This window comes from Anolis carolinensis, unplaced genomic scaffold (assembly GCF_035594765.1).
Source record: "Anolis carolinensis isolate JA03-04 unplaced genomic scaffold, rAnoCar3.1.pri scaffold_8, whole genome shotgun sequence".
In the NCBI taxonomy this organism is placed as follows: Eukaryota; Metazoa; Chordata; class Lepidosauria; order Squamata; family Dactyloidae; genus Anolis; species Anolis carolinensis.
The window spans coordinates 5,249,679-5,271,501 of NW_026943819.1; the positions used below are offsets into that span (position 1 = coordinate 5,249,679).

General features: G+C 43.4%; 1 protein-coding gene across 4 annotated transcripts in view; it reads right to left on the reverse strand.

Moving 5' to 3' along the window:
• The window catches only part of sema4c (semaphorin 4C), a 113,452-nt gene that overhangs the window by 65,437 nt on the left and 26,192 nt on the right, over window positions 1–21,823 (reverse strand). For all 4 annotated transcript variants that reach the window (XM_062961258.1, XM_062961256.1, XM_062961259.1 and 1 more), the window contains one exon: window positions 7,438–7,679. In XM_062961258.1, the coding sequence (XP_062817328.1) occupies window positions 7,438–7,555 (118 nt within the window). In that variant the 5' untranslated portion in view covers window positions 7,556–7,679. The remainder of the gene's footprint in view (window positions 1–7,437; window positions 7,680–21,823) is intronic.

Sequence of the window (21,823 nt, forward strand, 5' to 3'; positions counted from 1 at the left end):
ATTGTTATGATTTTAACTATGTTGTCGGCATTGAATTGTTGCCAATTGTGTAAGCCGCCCTGAGTCCCTCCGGGTGAGAAGGGTGGGATATCAACGCTGGAAATAAATAAATAATAAATCAAATTTTGCCCTCTAGTCAATTGCTGCCATGTTTTTAGGAAACAACCAATCAGGAACCGACATGTATAACATAGATTAAAAAATCCCATATTTTCTGAGTGTAGGGACATGCAGAGATTCGAATATCCATATTTTCTGGCCAGAACTGGGATATTCCTGCACCTTAAAATCTCGTGTTTTTTGGCCTTTGTAGTGATTTCACCCACGTTTTCTGGGGACGTCATTTGGCCACCCTCCATTTTGAAGCGGGAGCTCCTGGGTTAAAGAGACAAAACCTTTCCAATGCTAATTAGGGTCACTAACTGAAACATTAATGCTGGCTTCCCAGTGACAAAGGACTCTTGCCACACCCTGGACTCTCCACAGATATATATTCTTTCCTTTCCTTACCTAGTTTATCCATGCCTCACAGCCTCTGAGAATACCTGCCATAGATATGGGCGAAACGTCAGGAGAGAATACTTCTGGAACATGGCCACACAGCCCGAAAGACATACAACAATCCTTTTAAAGGTACTGTCTGGATGGGCCCTGGGAAGATCCAATCCAACCAGTCAGCCACTTCGACTATCTTGATCCAGGTCTACTTCTGCAATTTCAAATTCCTCCAACTCTAGAAATGTTCCTTAACTACAACTCCCTGAGTCCTTCTTCCAGTCTGACAAACAGCTGCATGTGGACCCTGGAAGCTGTAGTCCAAAAACTGAGTATCTTCAAAGCCTGGAGATGGTGAAGGTTATTGCTTTTGCCACAAGCGGCAGTGTTGTAAAGGTCTATTTTCCGTGCCATCATTTCTGGATGACAAGTCCCCGGCTGATCAAGAGCTTGTTAGCAGTCCCTAAGTACGTCTCCGTGCCCACAACCCTATTATTTTCCGCCCAGCCTCCGCTACTCCCCATCCATGAGGTCATTCCATTTCACCCTGGGTAATTTCCCAGCCCTCCCCTGCGCCGATGTCTCTTTCCTGGGTGCCCTGCGTGAATGGAGAGCGCCACACTCCCACCGCTGCCCTCCCTGCCCTTGGAGTCAGCAAGGCCACAAAAAAAGGCAGAAAAACACGAACTGGAAACTATTTGGAATTAGGGTTGCAATTTGAACACTCAGAGATACATATACTTTAAACATGATGACCCAAAACAACAACAACAAAAAAAGTAAGCAAGTTGCAATTTCCTTCTTCATGTGCTTTAGGGTCGAAACATTGATCATTATAATTAAGGTAAAGGTAAAGGTTTCCCCTGACGTTAAGTCCAGTCATGTCCGACTCCGGGGGTTGGTGCTCATCTCCATTTCTAAGCCGAAGAGCCGGCGTTGTCCCTAGACATCTCCAAGGTCATGCGGCCGGCATGACTGCATGGAGTGCCGTTACCTTCCCGCCAGAGAGGTACCTATTGATCTACTCACATTGGCATGTTTTCGAACTGCTAGGTTGGCAGAAGCTGGAGCAACAGCGGGCGCTCACTCTGCTCCCGGGATTTGAACCTGGGACCTTTTGGTCAGCGCTTTAACACACTTCGCCACCGGGGCTCCTTATAATTACAGTAGAGTCTCACTTATCCTTATGGTTCCTGTCCCCTTGATCTGGTCATGTAAGTGTGATTTATTGTTATAATTGTATTGTTTTACTTTGTTTAATAATGTGTATTATGTTGTTATGTAATGTTTGTGTTTGCTTTTATGACTGTAAACCGCCCTGAGTCCCATCCGGGAGATAGGGCGGTATATAAATAAAGTTTTATTATTATTATTATTACTTATCCAAGCCTCGCTTATCCAAGCTTCTGTTTTATCCAAGCCATTTTTGTAGTCAATGTTTTCAATATATCATGATATTTTGGTGCTAAATTCGTAAATACAGTAAATACAACATAACATTACTGCGTATTGAACTACTTTTTCTGTCAAATTTGTTATATAACATGATGTTTTGGTGCTTAATTTGTAAAATCATGACCTAATTTGATGTTTAATAGGCTTTTCCTTAAGCTCTCCTTATTATCCAAGATATTCGCTTATCCAAGCTTCTGCCGGCCCGTTTAGCTTGGATAAGTGAGACTCTACTGTATATCATTATAATTAACTGTGTACATATTTGGGATCTTACCGAGTCAAGCAAGCAAATTACACAGAGCTCTACTCCAAAGATACTACAGTCCTTGAAAACAAGGAGGATGAGGGAAAGAGCCACAAAAGGTAAGAGAAGCCCACCAAGAATCCATGTGAAGAAATAAACTATCCCAGAGCTTCCAAATTTTGTTTTTCTGAACTACAGGTGTACGTCTTTTACAGCAGAGTGTTTTGGTCTATGTATTATGTCATATGTGGTGCTGGCAATCTTGCAGAAGGCAGCCCACAAAACACTCCGGGCCGTTCCATGCCCTTCCCAGTACAGAGCAGAGCAACACCTAGTAAACGGAGCCACCAAGATACACACCCAACGTATCACTGTTGCACAGGCATGCCCAGGACAGTTATAGCTGCTTTTAACAACCAGCCAGGAGGATAACATTCTGGTTGGACCAGTACACCTGCAGCCCAATGGGAGCTCCAGGCACCTGCTCAACCCAGAACAGCTCCTCCCGCTGCCACCTCCTCCTCACAAAAAAGATAGCCAGATAAACATCAAGAAGCAGGAAAAGCCATTCGAATTAAACACTCCATCCCTTGTTTTCATCCCACCACAGTTCTACCTCAATGCTTCAGGAGTTCCTAGTAGGCTTTGAACTGGACCCAAGTCCAATGTCATTCATGGACATTTCTCAGTTGAGAGAAGTAAACATCAACAAGGAGGAAAAGCCTTTCGAATTGGACATTCAATCTCTTCTTTTCACCCCACTACAGTTCTAGCTCAATGCTTCAGGAATTCCTGGTAGGCTTTGAACCAGACCCAAGTCCAATGTCATTCATGGACATTTCTCAGTTGAGAGAAGTAAACATCAACAAGGAGGAAAAGCCTTTCGAATTGGACATTCAATCTCTTCTTTTCACCCCACTACAGTTCTAGCTCAATGCTTCAGGAATTCCTGGTAGGCTTTGAACCAGACCCAAGTCCAATGTCATTCATGGACATTTCTCAGTTGAGAGAAGTAAACATCAATCAGCAGGAAAAGCCATTTGAATTGGCCATCCCTTTTTTTCATCCCACCACAATTCTAACTCAATGCTTCAGGAATTCTTGGTAGGCTTTGAACCAGACCCAAGTCCAATGTCTTTTCATGGACATTTCTCAGTTGAGAGAAGTAAATTCTCCTCCGCCACAGTCAAAGCTAGAAGGAAAACGTTCTCCAAAGAAATCAAGTCTCCTAGACTTAATGACCAGCCTAGTGTGGTGTGGGAGCCAACATCTAGCTCAGTGGTTCTCAACCTTTCTAATGGCATGACCCCCTCATGTTGTGGTGACCCCAACCATAAAATGATTTTGTTGCTACTTCTTAACTCTAATTTTGCTACTGTTATGAATCATAAAGTAAATATCTGATATGCAGGATGTATTTTCATTCACTGGACCAAATTTGGCACAAATACCCGATACCGGTGGGGTTGGGGGTGGTATTGATTTTGTCACTTGTAAGTTGTAGTTGCTGGGATTTATAGTTCAGCTATAATCAAAGAGCATTCTGAACTCCACTGACGATGGAATTGAACCAAACTTGGCACACAGATCTCCCATGACAAACAGAAAATACTGGAATGGTTTGGTGGGCATTGTCCTTGAATTTTGGAGTTGTGGTTCACCTACATCCAGCCTTCTGTACAAAAGGAGGTCCTAAGACCATCAGAAATAGGTGTTTTCCATTGGTCTTTGGCAAAACGCTGGTCGAGTTCCTCTTTGAGACATGAAACCCAGTGAAAAGGTTTGGCCAGTCATACCTTTGTTTTCCTTAGTCTTTCCCTACCCCACTGGACTCTAGTGATGAGAAAGTGCGTAGGAAGAGAGCCTCTTCACCCCCTCAGGATAAGGGGAAGAAGGGTAGAATATAAATAAGACTAATGAGGGCCTCCCAACAGCCTCTTAATCTTTAGTCTTGTCTTGGCCTGCCTGGGAATGGCAGCTGACCTGGGCCTGAAGGAGCATCCCACTTTTTTTCTGGCTCCAGCCTCTTAAGGAAAGGAAACTGGAAGAGGCTACTTTGCTGGCTGAAAGAAATAACTTCTTAACAGTTCCTTGGCTGTGACCTGAACTTCCGACTGTCCGACTCTGGGGGTTGGTGCTCATCTGCATTTCTAAGCCAAAGAGCCGGCGTTGTCCATAGACACCTCCAAGGTCATGTGGCTGGCATGACTGCATGGAGCGCCATTACCTTCCCTATTGATCTACTCACATTTGCAAGTTTTCGAACTCCTAGGTTGGCAGAAGCTGGGGCTTTCGGTCCTTGGAGTCCTTGTGGACAACAAGTTAAACATGAGCCAACATTGTGATGCGGCAGCTAAAAAAGCCAATGGGATTTTGGCCATAGTGTCTAGTTCCAGGGAAGTCATACTACTCCTCTATTCTGCCTTGGTCAGGCCACACCTGGAATACTGTGTCCAATTCTGGGCACCGCAGTTGATGTTGACAAGCCTGAAAGCGTCCAGAGGAGGGCGACTAAAATGATTAAGGGTCTGGAGAACAAGCCCTATGAGAAGTGGCTTAAAGAACTGGGCATGTTTAGCCTGCACAAGAGAAGGCTGAGAGGAGACATTATAGCTATGTATAACTAATTTACGACGTTGGAATGAGGAAGTGCCATCAGAGTGGATGATGAAGCAGCTGCTCTCCCCTGTGGCCAGAATCGAACATCCCCTCAGGAGAAGGTTAAATTGCCTCTGCGTCTGTCTCTGTCTCGGTTCTATGTGTATATGGGCATTGAATGTTTGCCTTATATGTATATAATGTGATCCGCCCTGAGTTCCCTTTGGAGTGAGAAGGGCGGAATATAAATACTGTAAATAAATAAATAAATATGTGAGGGGAAGTTATAGGGAGGAGGGAGCAAGCTTGTTTTCTGCTGCCCTGCAGACTAGGACGCGGAATAATGGCTTCAAACTACAGGAAAGAAGATTCCACTTGAACATCAGGAAAAACTTCCTCACTGTGAGAAGGGCTGTTCACCAGTGGAACTCTCTCCCCCGGACTGTGGTGGAGGCTCCTTCTTTGGAGGCTTTTAAGCAGAGGCTGGATGGCCATCTGTCGGGGGTGCTCTGAATGTGATTTCCTGCTCCTTGGCAGAATGGGGTTGGACTGGATGGCCCATGAGGTCTCTTCCAACTCTACTATTCTATGATTCTAAGTTCAACAGCTCAGTGGTTTAATCCACCGAGGGCTCCTTACCCTGACCTAACTCTCCCCAAATTCTACCGATAGCACTTGGGATGCGGGCTCTTATTATAGTCCTCATCCCTTTGTCAACATCCCTGCCAGGCCTGAACATGGAAATGTTAGGCTACAGCTCTAAAGTTAGGAGAGCGGAGAGCCTTCCAAACCTGCCTACGATAGGTGGATCTCTCTCTGATTACAATCCTATAGCAAACCATCTCCACCGCAACCGTTGTAGCTTTGATGGACCCCACAGCAGCGTGTCACTCAACACCGGTGCCCTATTTACCTACACGCCTGACATGAGCATGCTGTGTTTTCATCCCTGGGGCCGACCTGCCGGAACGGCTCTTAGCAACAGCTTAGCTGCACAAAAGATAAACACTCCACTCGCTGCTGAAAGAAGCAACGGAAAGCTACCTGAGCGTATTGGTTGTTGATTTTCCTCACACATCTTCATTTATGATTGCTTGGGCATCGTGTCCAAAAGTGAAAGAGCAGGCAGACGACAGATGTGTGAGTACAGTCAGAGCCTTAAGGGCTAGAAACGTAACCTTTATTTGAAATAGAAGGTGCCTGCTTCCATCATCCTCATGGTGCTTTTAAATACATGACAGCCCTTTCTTCTGGCATTTATTGTCATGACTAGCATCCTGGTTGAGCAGAAGACCACGAGCATTGCTATTCAATGCTCATTAAGGTGATTAACTACAACAGGGGTCCTCAAACATTTTAAGTGGAGGGTCGATTCACAGACTGTTGGGGGGCCAGAATATGATGAAATAGTCCAAAATTAGGATTGTTGTTGTGTGCCTTCAAGTCATTTCAGACTTAGGTCAACCCTAAGGTCACAAAGAGTCAGAAACGACTGAATGAATAAACAACAACAAAGTCCAAAGTTTAGGACAGAGGCCAGGTATATGACCTTGGAGGGCCTTAGTTTGGGGACCCCTGATCTAGACAATCTCATAAGACCATAGGTAAGCAGAGACCTCCAAAGACCATCTAGATGGTCTCATAAGATCATAGGTAAGGAAAGGGACCCTCAAAGGCCATCTACAGGATCTCATCAGGCCATCAGAAGACTATAGATAAGGAAAGAGACCCTCAAAGACCATCTAGATGGTTTCATAAGACCATAGGTAAGGAAAGAGACCTCCAAAGACCATCTAGATGATCTCATAAGACCATAGGTAAGGAAAGGGAACCTCAAAGGCCATCTAGATGATCTCATTAGGCCATCAGAAGACCATAGATAAGGAAAGGGACCTCAAAGCCCATCTAGATGGTTTCATAAGACCACAGGTAAGTAAAGAGACCTCCAAAGGCCATCTAGATGGTATCATAAGAACATCGGTAAGGAAAGGGACCCTCAAAGGCCATCTAGACGATCTCATTAGGCCATCGGAAGACCATAGATAAGGAAAGGGACCTCAAAGACCATCTAGATGGTTTCATAAGACCATAGGTAAGGAAAGGGGCCTTCAAAGGCCATCTAGACAATCTCATAAAACCATAGGTAAAGAAAAGGACCCTCAAAGGCCATCTAGACAGTTTCATAGAACCATAGGTAAGTAAAGTGACCTCCAAAAGCTATCTAGATAGTCTCATAAGGCTGTGGCTAAGCAAAGAGATATTTAAAGACCATCTAGACGATCTCATAAGGCCATAAGTATGCAAAGAGACCTCCAAAGACCAGGTAGACTTAGGTCAACCCTAAGTCTACAGTTTAGGACAGGGGCCAGGTCAATGACCTTGGAGGGCCGCATCCGGCCCACAGGCCTTAGTTTGGGGACCCCTGAACTACAACATTCACACTGGCCTCCATTGACAGGAGTTCTTCTCTCACCCTGGACTTTCCAGAGATATATAAAAACCTTCCTTGCTTAGTTTTTCCATACCTCTCAACCTCTGAGGATGCCTGCCATAGATGTGGGCGAAACGTCAGGAGAGAATACTTCTGGAACATGACCATACAGCCCAGAAAACATACAACAACACTGAGACCACGGTCTGCTTACCGTTGTAGGGCACCGTTTTCCTGGGCACCAGGTTCCACCAACTGCTGATCGAGAAGGCGTCTGCGCTCAGAACGAACGAGGCCAGGAAACACATGCCGAAGGCCGGCCCCACGGCCATGCTGACCCAACCGCACAACTTCCACTGAGGCAAGGAAAGGTCTGGACGATGACTGGCCGCTCGAACAGGAAAGTCTTCCTGAGACCGCAGGATCTCTTCGCCTCTCTCTTCGGCTGTCGGGGTCCTGACAACAACAACGAGAGAAAAGCGGTCAGCTTGGCTAAAGTTACTGCAGCATCAATTATGAACGAAAGGAGTCCGTGTGACGTGTGTGTGTGTGTGTGTGTGTGTGTGTGTGTGGCGGGGAAGGAAGCGGGAGGGGGGAAAGGCCCAAACTGGAACAAAAGGAGCATTGAGGGAGTTTCCATTCAGGTATCCGGATGAGCTCTAGAAAGAAGCGCGTGGCCCAAGGGCACCAAGGGTGATTCAGTCGATGAGCAACACGGTGGAAATCAGAGAGCCGCCCCCCCCCACCCGCCTCCAATTCCTATTCACAATGGCCCATTTTTGAAATCCTACTTCCTGTATATCTATATCGAGAGACAGATTTCTATCTCGAGTGAAGTTTCCTGGATATCATGGGACTCTGGCCCGGAAAACAAAAGTCACTTAAGTAAGTAAAAGTAAAGGTTTTCCCCTGACGTTAAGTCCAGTCATGATCGACTGGGGGTTGGTGCTCATAATAATAATAATAATAATAATAATAATAATAATAATAATAATAATAATAATAACTTCATTTTTATACCCCGCCTCTTATCTCCCCAAAGGGGACTCAGGGCAGCTTACATGGGGCCAAGCCCGAATAAAAACAATAGCAATATAAAACACAACGATAGACAAAAGACATGCATCTCTCATCTCCATTTCTAAGCCGAAGAGCCAGCGTTGTCCATAGACACCTCCAAGGTCATGTGGCTGGCATGACTGCATGGAGCGCCGTTACCTTCCCGATGGAGCAGTACCTATTGATCTACTCACATTTGCATGTTTTCGAACTGCTAGATTGGCAGGAGCTGGGGCTAACAGCGGGCGCTCATTCCACTCCCGGGATTTGAACCTGGGACCTTTTGGTCCGCAAGTTCAGTAGCTCAGCACTTTAACACACTGTGCCACCAATACCATTAGCATATATATACATATCTAATAGTAATGTCTAATGAACTTCTGTTGCTAACATTTTCCAGAAAGCAGTCACAGTGAGTTGTCGAAGGCTTTCATGGCCGGGATCACAGGGTTGTTGTATGTTTTCCGGGCTGTATGGCCATATTCCAAAAGTGTTCTCTCCTGACATTTTGCCCACATCTATGACAGGCATCCTCAGAGGTTGTGAGCTACCTGTTGTGAAGATGCCTGCCATAGATGTGGGCGAAACGTCAGGAGAGAATACTTCTGGAACATGGCCATACAGCCCGGAAAACACACAACAACCCAGTCAACTTGAGGTCTGAGTTGACAAAGTCCCTTCAGGGGAGGTTTCTAAAAAGAGTTCAGATGGCCACCTGTAATGGATTGCTTGCGCTGTGAGTTCCTGTACACACAGAAGGATAGGCTACGTGGCTGTGGGACTCTCTTCCACCTCTACAATTCCACAACTTCCCACCACCATAGAGAGTTTTATTACTAGTTTTATTTTTCATTTTTTGGATCGTTTGTTGTGTATTTATGTTTACCATTTGCATTATTTTAAATTATTGTATGGTTCTGTTTATTATTTGTATTGTATTGTTTTTATCATGTTGGAATCCTCTGCCCTGAATCCTCTGAGGGGAAAATCGGCAAACATCTGTATCCAAGAGCTTCACAGAACTAACTCATTATTTGTCAATCCACAGATGACATTCCTATGGATTGGGACCCGGCGGAGATTGGGCAACGCCGTTTTGCAAAGCAGATTAATTGAAATGTTCTTTGCAAAGTACACTTAAAGTTTAAGTACTTTTTCTGCTATTGTCCAAGAAGGTACCCAATAACGCCTTACACAATGCCCCTCTCATGAGAGAAGCTGGTGAGCACCAGGTATAGCTCTGCTCCCTTCTCCAATCCACAATGTTACCGATTTGATCAAAACCATGTTGCAAGAGTCCCATTGTGCCTTCCTTCATGGACATCCAATGCACTCCCTCCATCACGCTCTGTTTCACCTGTTGCTTTCCTGCATGACTACCCAAGTGGCATCTGATGCTTCACCAGCGTTAAATAGGATAGTAGGCTAATAACCGTCCCAACAGCAAAAAAAACCCGACCTTCCTGGTCTCCAGGAGAAACAAGGAAAATCCCCTTTGAGGAAAGAGACTGGCTGGATTCCAGAAAAATCACTTGTCGTATTTGGAGCTTGCCACTTATTCCTTGTACAATTCTTCACTGAAACTCAAGTTCTAAAAGGAAATGACGTGAATTGTACTCTTTGCAATAAAAAAAAAGTTTTCTACACAACGTTTTTGGATATTTTTACCCTGTTTTCTCATGTGGTTAGCAATAAAAAGAGAGAGAACTTGAGAAGCAAAGAAGAAAAGATTAACATAGCAAATCAAGGAGCGCACGCAGACACACAAAGAGCAGAAACATCTCCAAAGCCTCGCCAATGTGGCCCAAAGGGAGCCTTATCAAGGACTGTTAGATGTTACACAAGCAGTAATGAATCATTACTTCACACTTTCGCAACGACACTTTAGTAATTTGTTGCTTCTAATTTACCAAAAGCATTCAGCGAGGCGATGATTGAAGATGTTTTGTTTGGTTTAGTTTTGGAGAGTGTTATTTTAATAGGAATTGCTCCAAAAAGGCAGGGGTGGGAACCATGAGCCCTCCAGATGTTTTGGAACTGCAACTCCCAGCATTCCTCACCACTGTCTATGCTGGCCAGACCTCATGGGAACGGTAGTTTCATATCTGGTGAACCATACAATGTTCACTCCTGTGATCAGGCAAGTGCTTTAAGAAAAGCGGAACTTTACTTGTCGAGACGGTCAACCACTTCCCCTTCCAATCATTCAAATATTCAGCTCCAGAAAAATCCCTTTCTGACCGCAGAGTCGGCAACCAGACTTTGTGAAAAGCTCTTGCAAAAGCCACCCAAGGGTCCATAAGGTCCATTTAGCTGATGCAACACTATTACTATTAACTGTGCTAAAGGCAAAGGGAAATCATTAAAATCTCCCGACACCTGTCTCTCTTCCACTCTTCAGACTCCCGTTTTGCCCCAAAAACAAGCAGGACATACCCTTTTTCTTTACCCTAAAGTCATTCAATGGCCAAGCACAATATCAGGCGACTGTCAGCTGTATCTATAACTACAGCCAATCACAAAAGAACCAGGTTTCTGGTTATGTTTGAATTGGCTTGGAATCCATTTCAGGATTTGAAATGATCTATTCAGCTGGTTGCTTCGCGACTAGAACCCAATTTGCATAGGGAAAAACGTCCAAAGCCTTTGTTGTACATCAGTCGTTGAGATCCTTTGGGACAAATTGGGCTTTTAGTCTTATATGCAATGCAAAGGCTTCCCAAAAGCTGGGGAAACTGCAACATTTACAATGGGTTGTTGTGAGTTTTCCGGGCTGTATGGCCATGTTCCAGAAGCATTCTCTCTTGACGTTTCTCCCACATCTATGGCAGGCATCCTCAGAGATTGTGAGGTCTGTTGGAAATTAGGCAAGTGGAGTTTATATATATCTGTGAAATGTCCAGGGTGAGAGAAAGAACTCTTGTCTGCTTGATGCAGGTGTGAATGTTGCAGTTGGCCAGCTTGATTAGCATTGAATAGCCTTGCAGCTTCAAAGTCTGACTGCTTCCTGCCTGCCAGTTAACACCTATGAACAAAGGATTCCCCCAGGCTTTGAAGCTGCAAGTCTATTCAGTGCCAATCAAGGTTACCAATTGCAACATTCACACTTGCCTCCAATAGACAAAGAGTTCTTTCTCGCATTCTAGATCTTCCACAAATATATAAACCTCACTGACCTACAGTGATTCCGGTCATGAAAGCCTTTGGCAACACAATATTTACAATTCTTCCACGTCTTTCCAATACAATGTACCAGATTTCTGTAGCTGGCATCCCAAGAGCACGGGCAAAATACCACTGCTTAGTTATTACAGTAGAGTCTCACTTATCCAAGATAAACGGGCCGGCAGAACCTTGGATAAGCTAAAATCTTAGATAATAAGGAGGGATTAAGAAAAAAGCCTATTAAACATAAAATTACATTATGATTTTACAAATTAAGCACCAAAACATCATGTTTTACAAGAAATTGACAAAAAAGCAGTTCAATACACAGTAATGTTATGTAGTAATTACTGTATTTACAAATTTAGCACCAAAACATTGCAACATTTACTACAAAAAACAACAACTAAAAGGCAGTGCCTTGGATAATACAGAACCTTGGATAAGTGAAGCTTGGATAGAGTGAGACTCTATTGTACCTGCATCTGGACTCGTAGAGTCTGTTGTAGTTCAGCTTTTGATTGTTCCTGGGGTTTCTGGGCCTCCAAGCCAGCCTGATGGCATTGGGGATTCTGGGTCTGCAAGCCAGCAGGAGTTTATAAGCCCTGAAACTGAGCAGTCTCTGTCTGAATCTGAAGGCCACATTAGAGTGAGGCCGTTCGCTAAGGAAGCAAGGTCAGAAGCAGAAATGGGCTCAGAGGAGGAGATTCCAGGTGCACAGTCTAATGAGCAGTTAGATAGGAGATTTACCTTTAGTCAACACAGAGCTGCTCAACAGAGTTTGTGAAGGTCACAAACTCTGTGAAAGTCTTTTATCAGTTTCTCAGGAGATAAAACATTAATTTATGTCTATTATTAGCAAGACTAGAAAGCTTTTTCGCCAGTCTGGTCAACATTGATGTATAAGGATACATATCTTGCCAAGTCAAGCCTGCTAAGGGATTTCTAGCTCCATGTTTCCTGTTGATCGTGTTCCATGCTTCCAAGTTTTAAAGTTTGCTTTGGATTTATTCTGGTTTTTGGTGCTACGGTTGTACTTTGAATTCAGCGGAACATTTCAGACATTCAGACTTTCCTTTTGAACCGTTTTTGCTGAACCGCTTTTCATATATATTCGTCGACATTTATATTTGCTATTTCACCTCGGACTGGAGTACAACAGAGTCAGGCTAATGCGCTTTGGTGCTCAACACAAGACAATCTAAATCAGTCATGGGTAAACTTTGGCCCGCCAGGTATTTTAGACTCCAACTTAAGCGGCTGAGAGGGGAAAGGAAGGGACCTGAGACTGTTAGGAATGGTGGGAGTTGGAATCCAAAACACCTGGAGAGCCAAAGTTTGCCCATGCCTGATCTAAATGAATATGCAAAATCCAAACGGCACACATCAAACTGCTCCTGATACACTGCCCGTAATATGGAGGTTCGATCTCCTTGGCATAAAAGACCAATCCGCCAACAGCGTCCTAAGCGCCAGATTTTATCTGGTTCAGCTTTCGAGGCATCTGGAAAGACGAGATTTGCAACCTCACAGAAAATCCCTTTTGGAGAATTATGTTTCCCAAGCTGTCGCTATCCTGATAGCCCGAAATGATTATACGCACCGTCCTGAGTCCCTCCATCCCATCCAAATCAAGAAAACACAGCCCAAGAGGGAAGAAGAATGGGGCTCTTTCTCTCCCTTTACTTCTGCTATTACGAAGAGACGCTGATCGAAAAAGGAATTGAGAAACCTGGCAGGTAACAGTGCGCTATTTCATTCCGGGACTTTATAAATCCAGGAAGATTGCCTCGGTCAAGACAGCTAATTTCGGTTCTCCGCAGGACAATCCCAGGCATCTCATCCGCGGAGATTTCACCATCTTCTTAGAAAACGGGTTTCATTTTCCCTGCCAATAACAAGAGCGGCACTTCATTTCAAATGGGAGAAGTCTTTGGGAACAAGTCTTGCCGGCAGGGTTTACAGTGTCAAATGCCAAGGCTCCGATTCAATGGCACAAACACAGTGAGGAAGTCGCACAGCCTCAATGACCCAAAGGGTAAACGGAGAACCGGTTCTGGGACGTATTAAATCCCGTCTGCATCAGAAAAGCCACATAAAGGAACACTTTAAAGCAGCTCCAAAAGTTGTCAAACTAGAAGAAAGCAAGGAACAGAGGCCTATCTCATTCCTTCCACATTTTTTGCAGACGAAAACTATGGCCAAGTTCTATCAAAGTCCTTGGATTTATAATTTGCCGAGGCACCCGCACTCCTTGACAGAGAAGGATGAAGATCTTGTAAAACTATAACTTCCATTATTCCATAGCATTGAGTCGTGGCAGTCAAAGTTGGTGTCAAACTGCATTAATTCCACAGTGGAGATGCACTCCAGAAGAGGTTGCAGCAGCTTGCTTTGACCTAAGCCTTTCTGAAAAGGCAAGGCATCTTGTTTTCCTCTCCCCAGCACTGGATTTACAATTTTTATAATGTGCACTTTACTATATTATCATAAGCTCGCTATTTTTAATTCCATGTTTTATTAAGTGTATTTTTATTTCTAGAGATTAATGTTTACATTTTATAATTTGTGTATGTTTCTTGCTCATTGATGTATTGTATATTGTTATTGTTTTTATCTGGTATTATTGGTGAGCTGTCCAGAGTCTACTTCGGGGGAGAGGGAGGCGGGGTATAAATAAACATTATTATTATTATTATTATTATTATTATTATTACAGCAGAGTCTCACTTATCCAACATAAACAGGCCGGCAGAATGTTGGATAAGCGAATATGTTGGATAATAAGGAGAGATTAAGGAGAAGCCTATTAAACACCAAATTAGGTTATGAATTTACAAATTAAGCACCAAAACATCATGTTATACAACAAATGTGACAAAAAATGTAGTTCAATAGGCAGTAATGCTACATAGTAATTACTGTATTTACGAATTTAGCACCAAAATATCACGATGTATTGAAAACTTTGACTACAAAAATGCGTTGGATAATCCAAAACGTTGGATAAGCGAATGTTGGATAAGTGAATGTTGGATAAGTGAGACTCTACTGTATTGGTTTTAATTTGTTATATTTTATTTGTTTTGGCCTTGGCCCCATGTTAGCCACTCCGAGTCCCTTTGGGGAGATGGTGGCAGGATAGAAAAATAAACTATTATTATTATTTATTATTAAGCCTTTTTGAAAAGGCAAGGCATCTTTTTTCCTCTCCGCAGGACTGGATGAATTATTACTTCAATTTGAACATAGTTTGAAGCAATTTCAGTAAACTAAGGACAAAAGTTGGAGGCCATGAGAGGCAACTGGACATTTTAAAGGAGGATGGCAAAGGATTAAAAGGGAAGCAAATTGGGATAGTTCTATGGCAATGGCTTAGTTCTCCACTCTTTGGATGTGTTTGACTACAATGTCTGATTTCCAATCAGCAGAGTCAACCAGGAATGGGTTGCTGTGAGTTTTCCGGGCTGTATGGCTATGTTCCAGAGCATTCTCTCCTGACATTTCTCCCACATCTATGGCAGGCATCCTCAGAGGTTGTGAAGTCTGTTGGAGACTAGGTCAGTGGGGTTTATTTATCTGTGGAAGATCTAGAATGGGAGAAAGAACTCTTTGTCTATTGGAAACAAGTGTGAATGTTGCAATTGGCAACCTTGATTGGCACCGAATAAACTTGCAGCTTCAAAGCCTGGGGGAATCCTTTGTTCATAGGTGTTAACTGGCAGGCAGGAAGCAGTCAGACTTTGAAGCTGCAAGGCTATTCAATGCTAATCAAGCTGGCCAATTGCAACATTCATACCTGCATCAAGCAGACAAGAGTTCTTCCTCTTACCCTGGACATTTCACAGATATATATACACCCCACTTGCCTAATTTCCAACAGATCTCACAACCTCCGAGGATGCCTGCCATAGATGTGGGAGAAACGTCAGGAAAAAATAATTCTGGAACATGGCCATACAGCCCGGAAAACTCACAGCAACCCAGTGATTCCAGCCATGAAAACATTCGATAACACATTTAACCTGGAATGATGGGACTTGGTATCTCACATATTGCTGAATGTTGGATCTCCTAGGCATCCAAATTGTGAGAGACCACAAGGACCATCCAGTCCAACCTGCTGTCATGTTTCTGAATGCAGCAATGATTCAAGTGAGTTGAAGATTAAGAGAAAAAGTAGAAGGAGGGGAGAAAAACCGGGACATTTGAAAGGCAGCCGAAAAAGTGGGAAGGCAAGGGATTAATCGAGACCGTCCCTGTCAAATCAGGAATAGTTTGATTCTCAAATTCCACCCTAAACTTCAGGCTTGTATTTTACATTTTAAATTTCCAAGAAGGAATGTTAACTTCTTGCTTAGCCAACAATGATAACAAAACAGAAATGTTTATCACGCATTTCCAATGAAAGAAAATTCACCTTTTAAGTGCCAGCATTCATTGCTAACCTTTCATTGCATGTCAAAAAAAACTTCTTTAATCTATATATATAAAAGAGCGATAGCATCACGGCAGCAGACAAAACAACAAAAGTAAACACCCCACAACCTCGAAAATTGACATCACAACCCCTCATCCATGCCTCTAGGTTGATACAACAAAAAGAAAAGAAAAATAAAGTCCTAATTAGAGGGAGAGGAATAATTGTTTTTATCCAATTGCTGCCAGTTAGAAGGCTAAGCTCCGCTCACTTGGTCTCCTAGCAACCCACTCAGTCCAGGGGACCCTTTACCTTAACTACCACCAATTCCTCAATACAGTAGTCTCACTTATCCAACATAAACGGGCCAGCAGAACGTTGGATAAGCGAATATGTTGGATAATAAGGAGGCATTAAGGAAAAGCCTAATAAACATCAAATTAGGTTATGATTTTACTTATTAAGCACTAAAACATCATGTTATACAACAAATTTGACAGAAAAAGTAGTTCAATACACAGTAATGCTATGTAGTAATTGCTGTATTTACGAATTTAGCACCAAAATATCACGATGTATTGAAAACATTGACTACAAAAATGTGTTGGATAATCCAGAACGTTGGATAAGAGAGTGTTGGATAAGTGAGACTCTACTGTACTTTATTTCCCATACCACCATACTTCGCCACAGCAACGCGTGGCCGGGCATAGCTAGTGCCCTATATATTTAACATCTATCTAAATAAATATCCTTGAAGAGTGGCTAAAGATTTTGAGAAGGGGAACAAGCAGAATCTGAAAAAGCAGACGTCCAAGTGCAGAAATCTTTGGATTCAACTTTCGCTCTGACAGATCTTCTTCCTTCCAAGAAGTCATGAGTCGCTTGGCTACTAGCGACTCAAACCAGTTTGCCTTCTCTCCAAAAGCAGATTGCAGGCAAGAAAGCCACAAAACCGCCTCCCCATCTCCTCGGGGTTGGTGGCATTCAGGGCAACGCTCTGCCAAAGCGCACGGCTCCTAAACCACGCCGGAGAGCGTGCCCCGCCAGCCGCGCCCTTTGCAAGAGAAAGCCAATTACCTAGCCACACTTTTTAATATCGTTGCCTCTTAATCTGCGCCGATCAAAGGCGCCCTGCCTTCTCTGTCTCCTTGTCAAGCCTCCCAGCATCCCCAGCAGCCAGGCCTGTACTATCAGACCCATTTTACAGCTGAGGAGTCACGGCTAATTGCAGCTTGCCTTTGGGGACAACCGTCTCCAAACAGCACGGCGCACTGCATCCGAGGGATGGCTTATAATTAAAATTAAGGGCATTTACATACAAAGCGAGTGAGGATACAAGGCCTGGCTCCATTCACCACTTGTGCATTAAAGGCACTCTGCTTCCTGTCTAATTTGGGGATAAGAGTGGCTCACCTCGCAGGGCTGTTGTTGGTGAATGGATGGGAAATTATTTCCCGGATAGGTTCCAACAACGTCACTTGCACACGTGTTAGATTAATAATAGCTCATTTCTTTGATTCTTGGTCCATAGCTCCGTCTTTCTGTCATGATGCTTCATTTCCTGGATATACAGTCCACCATTATTAGCGTGTTTTCTATCCCTTATTGCAGTGAGCAAGCCTTACACAACAATGTGTTGTCAAAGGCTTTCATGGCCGGGATCACAGGGTTGTTGTATGTCTTTCGGGCTGTGTAGCCATGTTCCAGAAGTATTCTCTCCTGATGTTTCTCCCACATCTATGGCAGGCATCCTCAGAGGTTGTGAGTTGTTGGAAACTAGGCAACTAGTTGTTGGATAAGTGAGACTCTACTGTAATAATAATAATAATAATAATAATAATAATAATAATAATAATAATAATAATATCAGAGAAATAGAGATAAATAGAGAAAAATAATAAACGTATTTGGGTCAGTATAAGCTGACCCAAATATAAGCCAACCAGGACCCTCACCCGAGTATAAGCCGAGGGGAGCTTTTTCAGTCTTAAAAAAAGGGCTGAAAAACTAGGCTTATACTCAAGTATATACAGTATATAAACCTTCCTTGCTTAGTTTCTTCATACCACTCAACCTCTGAGGAAGCCTGCCATAGATGTGGGCGAAACGTCAGGAGAGAATACTTCTGGAACATGGCCACACAGCCCGAAAGACATACAACAACTTTACACAACAGCCCAGTCGTGAAAGCTAGAGCCTCAATCCTCTTGCTAGATTTGCCTGGAGGAAACCATGGGGTTTCCCACGTGTTGCCTCCTCATTCAACAACAACTAGATGTGTGTTTATTTATTTGCGACATTTATATCCCACCCTTTTCACCCCGAAGAGGACTCAGGGCGGTTTACAAGTATATACAATATTATTGTTATTATTATTATTATTATTATTATTATTATTATTATTATTATTCGTGTCAGGAGCAGCCGGAGTTGCTTCTGGAGTGAGAGAATTGGCCGTCTGCAAGGACGTTACCCAGGGGACATTGCCAGGATGTTTTGACGTTTTACCATCCTTGTGGGAGGCTGCTCTCATGTCCCCGCATGGAGCTGGAGCTGATAGAGGGAGCTCATCCACGCTCTCCCCGGGTGGGATTCGAACCTGGCAGCTTTCAGGTCAGCAACCCAACCTTCAAGTCACGATGCTTTTATCCCCTAGGCCACCAGAGGCTCCTTAATATATTATATAAAATGACTATATTGCAATATTATTAGTAATATTGCATGTAATATAAATATACAATTATAATAGTGAATTATAATTATTATTACATTGTATTACATCATAATATTATTAATATTACATGTATATACAATATATTATAATCATATATTATAATATATATTATATTATAATATAATATATATATATTACACGGTAGAATAAATCCAGTTTGACACCACTTTGACTGCCTTCGCTCAAGGTGATGGAGTTCTCGGATTCGTAACTCCAGGATTCCACAGCACTGAGCAATGACAATTAAAGTGGGGTAGAGCCACATTAATTCTATAGTGTAGGATGCACCCTAGGCCTACTCTAGGATTTGGGATTGCTTCCTGCCTGCGGGAAGCCTTTGCTGGAAGGTGATTAGCTGGCCCTGATTGAGTCTTGTCTGGAATTCCCCTGTTCTTTGAATGTTGCTCTTTATTTACTGTCCTGATTTTAGATTTTTTTAAAAATACTGGTAGCCAGATTGTGTTCATTTTCATGGTTTCCTCCTTTCTGTTGAAATGGTCCACATGTTTGTGGATTTCAATTCCAGGCAATAAAACACCTAACAAAGAATCACCACCTAACACCACCTAGCTAATCACTACCTAACAAAGAATTCCCCCAAGCAGGAAGCAGCCAAGCTTTGAAGCTGCAAGGCTATTCAATGCTAATCAAGGTGCCCAATTGCAACGTGCTCACTTGCCTCAAACAGACTAGAGTTCTTTCTCCCACCGTGGATATTCCACAGATATATAAACTCCACTTGCCTAGTTTCCATCAGACCTCATATCCTTGGAGAATGCCTGCCATAGGTGTGGGCGAAACATCAGGAGAGTATGCTTCTGGAACATGGCCACACAGCCCGAAAAACTCACAACAACCCAGTGATTCCGGTCATGAAAGCCTTCAACAACATATTGAAGCATATGTTAATTCTGCATGTAGAATTGGGTCCAATCGCCGAGATATTTCATCATACACGGGGATTCCAAAACTCTCAAAAATGCAAAATCCTGGTCCCATTAACTACCTTCCATTAGTCACTATACTTGGCTCTGTTTTTGCAACCCATCTAAACTACAGTAACAGCCTATGCAGCATTTTGTGTTGCCAACAAAATTGCAAATGGGACTCCACAATTTTGTGGGCCAACAAAACAAGACTCAATGTGAAGATAGGCAGTGCATTTCAACAGGTTCAGAGAGGCCAAGGCCAGCATGAAATCCGAAGGTGTGTATACACTAAACAAAGCAGAAGGAGGAGAACTTGTCTTTTACTAGTTTGGCAACTGGCCCAAAAGTAAAAAGGGAGTTGGGCCCCTTCTCCCTCCATCGAATGACAACCGTAAGTATTCTGCAGAGTAATCAAAACAAGGGAAAATCCCCCGTCCCAAAGAGCATCCAAACGCATCTGAACGAAACCAAGGTTTCCACCCAATGTTGTTATTCAGCTCCTTCTGTGAGCAGTGAGAAGAAAGAGCGAAAGAAGAAAGGTAAACATCCTGCACGGATGGCTATAATCTTTCCTTTAAAAACCTGTGCACGCTCTCAGATCCAGGCAGAGAGCCACAGCTGTCCGCACTAGAACCCTTTGCCAGAAGGGAAAGGGATCTATCCTTTCATCCAACGATCCCTGCCAGAGTCCAAAAAGCAATCCCCCAAATGCACCAACTCCCTTTTTCTTGTGGTTTTCCTGTGCTTTAACCACTTCCTGCCTCCCGAATGAGTCTGGCGTTGAGTCAGATTCAAAAGGAACTGGACCGAGAGGGAGGGAAGGGGTGTGCGTGCGTGTGTGTCCTAAATACAACCATATTTCCTCCTCAGCGTTTTTCTTTTTCCAGCTGAGTCGGAAGCACAGCCACACCTTCCTTGACCCCGAACATCGAGAGGAGGGTTTGATCTTTGATCCTTGGCTTCAGGAGAAAGGAAGGAAGGAAGCAAGCAAGCAAGCAAACCATTTTGGAGAAGACCTGAAGAGCAGCCCTCCAAATAATGGTTGACTATAACTTTCTAAAAGGTCCCAGGTTCAAATCCCGGGAGTGGAATGAGCACCCGCTGTTAGCCCCAGCTCCTGCCAACCTAGCAGTTCAAAAACATGCAAATGAGAGTAGATCAATAGGTACCACTCCTGCGGAAAGGTAACGGCGCTCCATGCCGCTACTTAATTAATTATTATTATTTATTTATTATTAATAATAATAATTAATGATATTAATAATAATTGCTATTATTATTGGTGCCCCCAGTGACGCAGTGTGTTAAAGCAGGAGGGTAACAGCGCTCCATGCCGTTACTTTATTATTATTTATTATTATTTATTAATAATTATTAATAATATTAATAATAATTGCTATTATTATAGGTGCCCCCAATGGCGCAGTGTGTTAAAAGTGCTGAGCTGCTGAACTTGCGGACCGAAAGGTTGCAGGTTCGAATCAGAGGCGGAGTGAGCACCCACTATTAGCCTCAGCTTCTGCCAACCTAGCAGTTCAAAAACATGCAAATGTGAGTAGATCAATAGGTACTGCTCCAGCTGGAAAGTAACAGCGCTCCATGCAGTCATGCCAGCGGCCACATGACCTTGGAGGTGTCTACGGACAACGCCGGCTCTTTGGCTTAGAAATGGAGATGAGCACCAACCCCCAGAGTCGGACACGATTGGACTTAACGTCAGGGGAAACCTTTACCTTTTCCTATAACTTTCATCAGCTTTAGGAAATGGCACAGAATGATAGGAACTGCCATCCAACAGCATTTGGAAGCTTGGGTAAATATCCATTGGCTGAATAAAGCTCCCTAAAATCTTGCAATGGTAAGTCAGAAACATCTTGCAAGCTTGGGGATTCTTGGAATGGCAGTCAAAAAGGATGAATAGGAGGTATGCCAAGAAATCCCAAACCTTATTTCAGGGGAAGAAATAGGCAAAGACTCCTCTAAGGAGTCCTGGCCAAAAAAAAAACCCCTCTGAAATCCACGGCATCAGGAGTCAAGGGGTGATGAGGATAAATAGCAATCCCAGGTGGACGTTCTATCCGTCCGCTAAAACAACAACCCTGGCGCCAAGTTCTGCCACAGGCCTTTATCACAAAGTTTCCAGCTTCTATTTTCAAAGTTTTCAGAAAAAGCGAGGCAGTGAGTGGGTCAGGGAGCACCACACCCCTCCGGCATCACAGTCTCCAAATAGGATGTGGAACAGGACTTTTTTAAACTCCAAGAAAGGACATTATCCCACCCCAGTTGAAAA